At 43.0% G+C, this 10,737-nt stretch overlaps 1 protein-coding gene across 1 annotated transcript; it reads right to left on the reverse strand.

Moving 5' to 3' along the window:
- Positions 1–159: 159 nt before the first annotated feature.
- Positions 160–10,514, reverse strand: smarcb1b (SWI/SNF related, matrix associated, actin dependent regulator of chromatin, subfamily b, member 1b). Its single transcript, XM_048235535.1, has 9 exons — positions 10,360–10,514; positions 9,839–9,950; positions 9,599–9,707; positions 7,861–7,998; positions 7,091–7,218; positions 5,421–5,587; positions 4,923–5,113; positions 2,188–2,319; positions 160–765 (listed from the first exon to the last, which is right to left on the reverse strand). Exons 1-9 carry the CDS (start codon positions 10,441–10,443, stop codon positions 726–728), a joined length of 1,101 nt encoding a protein of 366 aa, XP_048091492.1. The 5' UTR covers positions 10,444–10,514; the 3' UTR covers positions 160–725.
- Between the last annotated feature and the right edge of the window lie 223 nt (positions 10,515–10,737).

Consider the following 10,737-nt stretch of genomic DNA (forward strand, 5'->3'; position numbering starts at 1 on the left):
GGGGGAGAGAGAAGCGATGTGTTCAGGAGCTCTGTGGCACATAAGCAGTTGCTAATGAGATGGAACAGTGGAGGTAAATTAGTTATGGGCTACATTCCTCACGCAGGCCTAAAGCAGTTGCCAGCCAACGCATCTTAACATCACAAATCAACCTACTCCTTCATTTCAAATCATTTAATGAATCAACACAAGACAAATTTTGAAAACATAACAAAAAACAAAAAAAACATAAGCAATGTTTATTAGTAACAGACTCAATTTCACACTTAAAAAAAAAAAAAGAGCCATGTCATTCACGAGAAAGAAATATGCTGAGCACCACCTTTACTTTTCAAAAGCCCAGTAATATCTGAGCGTCCAGAGATAGCTGCTTGCTAAAATGGATCTGCGAAGAGGAGCTCAATCGGCCAGTACATTCCGCTGTGCCCGAAACTGGTGGAAGGGATGCTGGAACGGATCGGTAGGGAGGCAGGTGCGACTGGACTGGGCTCCTTGAGGTTCTTTTAGATCCCGGGGGTCTACGACTTGTCTAAGGCTCGTTGGCCTACACTACAGAGTTCGGGTGAGGTGCAGCGTCCTGCCTGGCTGAGCCCAGATCAGTGCTGTGGATGCCAGAGTCAAGCGGACGCGTGCGGAATGTGGATTGTGATGTGGGGGTCCAAGAGCTGTAGGAGGTTCAGCCAATCAGGAGTGAGCTGGCAACACGTCAATCAGGCCTTGGTCCTCTACCAGGCTGGAGCGGTGTTGGCAAGTCGCCGCATGCGTCTGAAGGGGCAAACACAATCACACACGTGTAAGTAATTGCTCTCGAAGCCAGTTGAAAATCATCCAACACAAATAAGCACTTACCTTTCACATCACTTATGTGAAGTGTTAGAGTGGTGTGTATTATAGACCCTTTCAACAATAAAAAGAAAAACAATGCTTGAACATTCTATTTGGTTCCCGATCTACTTCCTCTGCATTAAGATAACATATGGAATGTTAAAAAGGAAGTCTTGTGGGGCCAACTATGTAAGAGATAACGGCCGCCGAGGTGTCCTGTTATACAGAATTAATGGACGAGGGCGAGTGGCAAAAAACTCCCCGACGCGCAATGGAGTTGCCTCCGCCCGAGTCCATTAATTCCGTATAACTGGACACACCTCGAAGGCCGTTATCCCGCTTATCACCCGGTTGCCACTGTAAAGCAAAGGAAACACGCGGTTTCGTTTAACAAGAAACTCAAGTTCAGCTTGTTGTACACCTTCCATTGGCCAGCGATAGCTTGTTTACAGTTGATTCCATTGTTGCAAAGCCTGCAACCGTAGTCCTACTATGGTTGTTATAGTTACCATTCATAAGCATTAATATGGAACGGTGTCCTGTTATTCAGAATTAATAGCCACCCCACCAGCCAATCAGAAAAGAGTATTTCTTCTCTCCGGGTGATAAGATGCTGATAAGTGAACTCTCTTGAAAGGGTCTATAATGTCATCTCACAAGAGGTGAAATAATCAATCTCCCTCAAAATCAGGTTATGGAATTCTGTCTCTGCTGAGATATTGTCTTTCAAGGCTTCCACTCCTTACAAGAGATCAATTGTCAGAAAATGTCAAGTATCTAAAGGGACTATCATTTTCCTGTCATCTTAATTCTAAGATCTCATTTATGTGTGAGGCTTGTAGTTCACACTGTAACGGGGTTATTGGTCTATAAGTGGTTGTATTAGAATATTTTACTGCTACATCAGCAAGATCCGGAAAAGAAGGCTTATGCACATGGAGAACACATGGAGAACGCATGGAGAACGCATGGATAAGACACAGATAACAGCTAGCGCGGGAAATCACTTGGTGCCAGTTTATCTATCTATCTATCCTCTGATATACTTCACCCTGTCAAATAAAAGGAAGCTAAAGATTATGAAGAGCTAGTATATTTATAATTCAATAGTTGCCATGTGTGTGCCAGGACATTTTATGCTCAATCCCTCCAGGGATTTTCCCCAGATGGAAAATGGGGTTGCTAACTGAAGCATGGTGTTCAGGCTTGGGCAGTCATCCCTTGTGTTTTGTCATTTGCCATCTCTTTCTGCCATGTCTGTTTTATTCATCTCTCCAAGCTATTCGTTCTTTCCCTCCACCTCATCTGCCTCCTGGCTGGGTGGCTGGGCGCTTTCTCCTCCACTCTCCCCTGTTCTCTCACCTGGTGTTTCTGTCCTGGTCCCGGATCTTCTTCTCCATCTCTGCGTCCGTGAGGGTCTCCAGCAGGGGGCACCACTGGTCAGCGTCCCCCGTGTTCCTGATCGCGATCTCCACCGTGGGCAGGGGGTTCTCACTGCAAGTACAGGACGCCACATCAATCAGGCAAGGATGAAACCACCATATCATCACAAAGACACTTTACTGTGGAGCAGTCTCAAAGGATTGTGTTGTGGCATAGAGGCACAAGGACAGACTACAGGTGGGTCGCAAAATTTGAATATTGTGAATAAGTTCCATTTTTACCCCCTAATTTAGTTCAAAAAGTGAAGTCAATTAGTTAAAAGACTTCAATCGTTCAACAATCTTGTTGTTTGGTGTAAGGTGGCCATAAAAATCATTACACATTCATATCTTTGTCAACAGCATACTGTTTTTCTTCTAATGAGCAAAACTCATTCAAAATACTGGGGCCAGAACTGAGCTGTTCTTAACTCTCTTGTACACTGACAAACAATGCTTCATTTGATCACTCTTAACAATACACCTGGTCTTTCATTTACAGCATTTTTTTAAACTTGCCAATATCTATGATGTACAGCATTTTAAAACAAGAAATGAGCCTATCCGGTTGTTAACTCCGACGTCACGGGCCCAACAGCTTTTTCGTCAAAAATGTTTACTACTGCAGCCAGCAGGTTTTTGCAACTTGTAAACCTTGTCACCATAACCTCCATTTTAGTGAGGGTATCCCAAAATCGCTAAACTTTAACAGAGTAATTACTGTAGCTGTGCAGCCAGATGATGCAATCAAGGGTAATGTCCAGGCTTCCGCGAAAAATAGGATTGTATTAGGTTGCAACAAGTAAGTAGTAGGATGGCATTTTTTGTTAAAGGTTACTCTGAATAGCGGAATTTCTTTTATTATTTTACTATCTATGGAGGAAAAAAGGAGCTGCTCTAAAAACCCGTTGGACCCGGAGAGAGTATTATCAGCCCATTATTGCATTATGACTTAATAACCGAATAGGGCAGATCATGAATCAAAAAAGTGTTTCAGTGTTTCCCACACATCTGTGGTGGTTGGTTTGCAGAATTAACTTGAATACAACAGTTTTTGACAAATTAGCACAGCGTGGTTATGATGCTAACCAGATTTAAGCACAATTTAGTACAACTTGGAAAATCATTGTGTGGTGGTCAATGTTGATATTGTAGTGGGCCGCCACAAATAAGTCAATGTATGGGAAACACTGTATTTCATGAAGTCATATGAATACAGTCATATGAATCACTGGAAACATTTCCTCAATGACACCAGACAGGAGACATGCGATGAGAAGGAAGTGACAAAAAATTCTGACTGAATTCAGGGAGAGAAGACCATTCGTGAGGTATCAGCCTTGTACTGTATCACTGTAACCCTATGTTACACCACCAACCACGGGATGGATGTGAACAGCTGGTCAATCTCTCACACAGAAAAACTCTGAATATATCTGTAGAGGTTTCTTCCTGTAAACAGGATGTGGTCTCTCTCTTCCTCTCTGTTTGTGTCAAGGACACTCAGAAGGCCAATTTGTTTCACAGCCAAGTGTTTCTTGGTATTTTATGCCCCCAACGTTGTCTTCAAGGCAGCGCTGCCTGGAAGGCACTAGAGTTAGGCATGGGTTAAGGTTAGGATTAGGGTTGGGGTTAGGTTTGGGATTAGGTGCCTTTAAGTCAGCGGTGGCAGCGCTGCCTGGAAGACGACGTTGGGGGCATAAAACACCATCGAGCATGCCAAGTCACTATTACACACATCTCATACTGAACGCTGTCTAAGGCCCCTAGAAATCTGGCTATTACTGGGGTCAGGCAAGACAAGGATCACAGACTGAGAAAAAAAAAAAAACGCCACAAAACCACGACGTCACCAGACACACGCACATGACTGAAGAAACTCTGTTAATCAAATAATCTTGTCCATGTTATCTACAGAAACCACACACATGCACATTCACACAATGCTACATTATAAGCATAAACTGCTCTTTCATCCACTTGGTGGGTATGCGTAGTCCCTCAGGGACCAGCACCACAGGCTTTATATGGCTATAGTCTATGGATTCAAGAAACTCATTTCCAAATAAAGGCACTGGAGTCATCACCCATGATCACCCACTGCGTTCATACTTTAAAATGGTAAATAAATATAAGAAGCATAAATAAAACTTCTCCATATCTGCATGCTCAAGGGAGTCAGCACAGTTTTAACAATAAATCATGTAACAATCTGTTTAGGATAAGATGTTCTACAGAGAGAGGCACGAGTGGCTCTTTGTGTGTGTGTGCAGTCTGGATTTAATTAAACGGAGCCATGTTAAGACCGCCTGAGTGACAGCTCGCTGACTGACAGCCTAAATGCCTCCATCCCCTGCTCGTCCTGTTGGCTCCAAGCTATCGCTAGCTGCCAACGCAAGCCCAAGAGGCTAAGTGCTTTAGTGTGTGCGCCGCCATGGCAATACACCGGGAGGAGGAGCACCTGTATAAACAGGAGTGTGTCCCTTGTGTGCTTGTGTGTATTGGTGTGTGTGCAAGTACTTCTAAAAAAAAATGAAGTGAATTAATCCTGTCTGCGCCCAGTTCTAGAAATTAGAGCACTTCTGAGTATGTCGGTGTAGGTGCGAAGTGTGTACCCAAGAGAGAGTGAGTGTGTGTGTGTGTGTGTGTGTGTGTGTGTGTGTGTGTGAGTTTTACCTGAAGGCGTACGTCCTCTGGTGCCAGCTCAGTTGTCCTCTGATGCTGTAGGCGATGGTGGTGACAAACTCTCCGCCCAGGCCCAGCTCAGAACACAGCTTCAGTGCAAACTGCTCAGGGGAATTCTCCTGCTCACACATGTCCCACTCAAACTGGTCCACCAGGGAGATGTTCCCAACATGGATGTTGAGCTGCGCACACACACACACACACACACAGTTAAAACAAGAAATCAGCCAGTCAGCCACTCTCTAATAGTCAATCTGTAAAGCCCAACACAAGAAAATCAAACACGCTGCCCCCTACACATAATGTCGCTAAGCAACCACTCATTTCTGCGAGTACTCATACACAGACACGCATACAGAAAGACAACAGAACTGGTCACACAAACCTACATCTTGTAGTTTAGTCACACACACGTTTTATACAATCAAAGTTAGACAAACATTCCCCAGTCTTGACATCTCTACCCCCCGACCCGCCCCCCACACCCACCTTGATGATGACCCTCTGGTCCGTCTGCTCCTCCAACAGGCTGTCAGTGGGGTAAGACTCCATCTGCTGGCGGATGGCAGAGGCGATAGCAGGAACAAAGGTCAAGGGGTTCAGGTCCAAGTCATCACACAGGATCTCCGCAAACATCTCTGGGGTCATGAGCTTCTCTGAAAGGAGTGAAGAGAACAGAGAAAGACAGAGAAAGAGAGAAAAACAAAGAGAGTGAGTGAGACAGACAGAGAGAGAGAGAGAGAGAAAAACACAGAGGCAGAGGGGAAGAGAGAGAGAAAAACAGAGACAGGGAAAGAGAGAGAGAAGAACAGAGGGAAAGATAAGCAGGGGGGGCATTGGGCATGGGACAGTTGAAAAATCAATAAAGATATATTTTCAGACACAAGATTTCAGTGTTACATTCATTCATGTGCACATGTCCGGCTGACGATCTGATCCCTAGAGTACATTTGCACTGCATCTATTCATTTGGTAGATACTTTTATCCAAAGCGACTTAGAGCAATAGAATAATATTTAAGCTACAGTGCAGACTTTAGTTATGAATTGACCCTTCGCCTAAGCCACACCCGAAAAACCCACAGGCCAATCGTAGCTTAGCAACCAGTCACTAGGCACGGGAGGTCTGGCAAGCTTTTCGAGTTCTGCCATGTTAACCTGTGGAGACTGAAGGCCTGTGGGTATGAAGGGCACTTATTTGGATGTGTGGTGCCCTAACCCACGTAGACACAGTGAAATAACATATTACACTATAGAAACATGATATAATTGGAAACACATATTGTTCTAACTATAAAAAAATAGCATATTGCATGATATTTCCATAACCGCGAAATACACGCTTCATGATGAAGTTGTTAACAGACGTTCACCAAGATGTATAGCCCATCAGCAATCTATTTAAAATAACACCTATTTGAAGTACCATTCATGATATGTTCCATTCAAGTACCATTCAAATACTGAAGTTGTGGGAAGTACATAGCTTAAATGGTATGTTTCTTTCGTCCCCCATGCCTGTTCCATTCATTCTGGCCAGGAGAGACGAATGAAACAAAACACACATTCGACTTCTGCTTAAATAACTAGGTTATAAATATAAGGTTTTGTTCAGAGCTGAAATTACAACTGTATTTGACAGAGGACAAATGTAAGTTGCTAGTGACAAAATATTAGCTTTCAGTGTGGTACGATGTCTTTGTAAATGACATTTCATTGAAAAGTCCCGGTTCTCCACCTATGTGATAGACGTGCAGGGTGCTAAAGCTTGCCAGGCATAGCAACAGTAACTAAGAAGGGCGGGCCTTAGCGAAGGGTGAATTACCACTGCATCTTTCAACACTAGTACTAGAGGATAGAAGTGCCTACATTACAGTGTGGTAGGAGGAGACGGTAGGGGAGGGAAGAGCATGGTAAGGTGTGCCAGGTTGTCAGAAGTGCTAGGAGAGGAATCCTTGGAAGAGTTGCATCCTTTTGAAAGGGAATTATATTCAGTACCAAAGTCCATCACTACTGAGATCTCTGGCTTATGCCATTAATACCATCGTACAGGACAAATGACAGTTAAACAACTGAAAATGGCAAATGGCTGCTTCTCAGATCATCCCCGGTGTATAGTGATGTCCTACTTTATAAATTACGGTCAGAAATCATGATTACCATTCATGTTCCAAGTGAAAGCATCTCGCAGTTTCTGCCCATCAATCTCCATATCAAGCCGGATGGGAACCAAAACTTCGGGTTGGGAGGCGTTCTCATGGATTACGGCAGGATCATGGTCATCAAAGCTGCAGAGAGAGAGAGAACAGTTCTCATGGATTACGGCAGGATCATGGTCATCAAAGCTGCAGAGAGAAAGAACAGTTCTCATGGATTACGGCTGGATCATGGTCATCAAAGATGTAGAGAGAGAGAACAGTTCTCATGGATTACGGCTGGATCATGGTCATCAAAGATGTAGAGAGAGAGAACAGTTCTCATGGATTACGGCTGGATCATGTTGTGGATTTCTGACTGCTCTAGGCTAATGGAAATCTATTTTTCACCTCAAAATTAAACTGCAACAAAATGGGAAGTCCCTTACACCACCAGGAATTCCATGTAATATTTAACATAATATTAACATAATATTTGGAAAATGGATATCCAGGATTTTTGGAAAATGGGTATCCTATTGAGAGACTAAAATATATCAGCACTTCCCGTAGACAAAAAACGATGATTAATGATATTCTATATTCATGATATTCTATATTAATAATGGTCCATAAATACAGTACATCTTTTATTTCCCCCCTTCACAAATAAAATAAAATAGGCATATTGCGTATGGTCTTTACAGGAAGATTAAACACTAATGTGGAGAAGTTTTGAAAGAGTACAGAATTTTTTATCAACACCACCAAAAAAAGTTAGACCTCTCTAGTTACCATAGAGGGAAAGTCCTTTTCTTGTCTCTGCCCAGGCGGTTGCGGTTGATGGCGGTGGAGCAGGGCACAGCGTCCAGGTGGTGGGAGCTGTTGGGGAGGGTGGGCACCCACTGGCTATTTCGCTTGGCCTTCTGTTCCCTGCAGGAAGTGAGGATAGACAACGTGTTAATAAGATTAAATACATTCAATAGAAATGCTCTCTTGCTGACCTTTTTGCAGCTGTGCTGCATATAATGCTATATGCAATAATGTCTGATGTACACTGAGGTAACTAGGTTCAGGTGTATTTACAGTGCAAACGGAAAGTATTCACAGCGCTTAATTTTTTCCACATTTTGTTATGTTACAGCCTTATTCCACAATGGATTAAATTATAATGCTGCTTTAAAGGTCCCAATGAGCACAGACCATCATCCATAAATGTAAGAAGTTTGGAACCACCAAGACTAGAGCTGGCCGTCCCAATTACCAATAACCCGATGGTCACTCTGACAGAGCTCCAGGGTACCTCTGTGGAGAGAGGATAACTTTCCAGAAGGATGACCATCGCTACTGCACCAATCAGGCCTGTATGGTAGAGTGGCCAGATGGAAGTCACTCCTTAGTAACAGGCACATGTCAGCCCACCTGGAGTTTGCCAAAAGGCACCTGAAAGACTCTCAGACCATGAGAAACAAAATTCTCTGGTTTGATGAGACAAAGATCACTCTTTGGCGTGAATGGCAAGTGTTATGTTTGGAGGAAACCAGGCACCGCTCACCACTTGGCCAATACCATCCCTACAGTGATGCATGGAGGTGGCAGCATCATGCTGTGGGGATGTTTTTCAGCGACAGGGACTGGGAGACTAGCCAGGATTGAGGGAAAGATGAATGCAGCAATGTACAGAGACATCCTGGAAGAAAACCTGCTCCAGAGCACTCTTGACCTCAGATTGGGGCGACGGTTCAGCTTTCAACAGGACAATGACCCTAAGCAGTAAGCACATAGCCAAGATATCAAAGGAGTGGCTTCAGGATAACTCTGTGAATATCCTACAGTGGCCCAGTCAGAGCCCAGACTTGAATCCAATTGAACATCTCTGGAGGGATCTGAAAATGGCTGTGCACCGATGCTCCCCATCCAACCTGATGGATCTCGAGAGGTTCTGTAAAGAGTAATGGGCGAAACCGGCCAAAGATAGGTGTGCCAAGCTTGTGGCATCATATTCCAAAAGACTTGAGTCTGTAATTGCTGCCACAAGTGCCACAACAAAGTATTGAGCAAAGGCTGTGAATACTTATATTTTCGTTCTTTATCTCTAATAAATTTACACATTTAATTTAAACATTTTTAAAAACGTTTTTCATGTCGTCATTATAGGGTATTGTGTGTAGAATTTTGAGGGGAAAAAACGAATTGAATCCATTTTGGAATAAGGCTGTAACATGCCGAAATGTGTAGAAAAGTAAAGGCTGTCAAATGTCAATAATTTCCATATGCACTGTACATTACTGACATTATATTCATTCCATCGGTGTCACTTATAGACCCTTTCAACAATAAAAACAAAAACAATGCTTGAACGTTCTATTTGGGCCCCAATCTACTTCCTCTGCATTAAGATAACATATGGAATGTTCAAAAGGAAGTCTTGTGGGGCCAACTATGATGCTGATAATGGAACTCTTGAAAGGGTCCATAAATAAATATTGCTTAACAGTTGGCTACTTTACTTTCGTTTTCCACCCAGCGTTACCTGAGATAGGCAGGAGGCTCCGTGCTAATTGACACAGCTTTATATTTCTCATCGTTGCCTTCAAAGATCTCCTCACACTCCGAGGCCTTCAGCAGAGTCACGCTGGTGGCTAAAGGTGTATATCCATTAGCAACATCAAACTAACACAGAATAATACTGACCTGACAGATGAAACGTAAGGGTCCATAAGAAATGTGATGTATTCCCATAGAAAATGAGATCACGTAAACATTCGCTTACCATGTGATGAGGCAACTATTTTCTTTCGCTCCTCGACAGAAGCGAGCCTTCTCCACAATGATGGGTACCTTTTGTATAAGGACCCTCTAAACATGCGTAAGTAGTTTCCAACCTGTAAGCAGTAAGCAAGCCTTTAGAACACCAGTAAACTCCCGCTAGCGTCCAGTAAAGTTTCAGATTACGTTGTGTTGCTGTCATCTGTTAGCTCACGTTAGCTAGCTACCACTAGCTGGCTTCATTCAGTAACAGGCCTGTTTGGAAAAGCATCCTTTAATATGTTGAAGAGGTCATTTTAAACTGAGCGGAATGAAATTAAATTAGGTCTATATGCACCCACGACAAGAAGATGACAAAATATTCATTCATGCTTTAAAAACGCATAGTGTGAACTGTAAGCAATTAAGAAACAAAGAGCTAGCTAGTGGGAAATGCTAGCGGGCATTTATATAACGCATTTCTTTTTATGTTCATTATGATTCCATACGAACAAATTAGCATAAAGTTGATTCAATTGTGTATACCTCTGATCCAACCATATAGAAATCTCCATCTTGCTCGAGTTGAAATTTTATCGGCTTTTGACCAAAGGTTTTACTTAGCGCCATCTTTGCCGTTAGCTTGTTGCAACCATAGACAGTAACCAGAAACTAGCCTACTGCGTCTGCGCAATCGCTCGCTTTTTTCTTCTTCTTCGTTTGACTTTCCTGCAGGGTAGGGTAGCTCTAAATGATAAGCCCGTTACTGACGTCTGCTGTTGTGGAGGAAAACAGCGATTCTAGTACTATAATTTCCTCTCCACTTTCCTCCTCAGAAATGCTTGATTTATGGCGAACATTTTGATATGGCCAAATGTAAATCTTGTATTTTACTATACCATACTATGTTGTCTGGTGTCTTGC

Source organism: Alosa alosa, chromosome 23, assembly GCF_017589495.1.
Source record: "Alosa alosa isolate M-15738 ecotype Scorff River chromosome 23, AALO_Geno_1.1, whole genome shotgun sequence".
NCBI lineage: Eukaryota > Metazoa > Chordata > Actinopteri > Clupeiformes > Clupeidae > Alosa > Alosa alosa.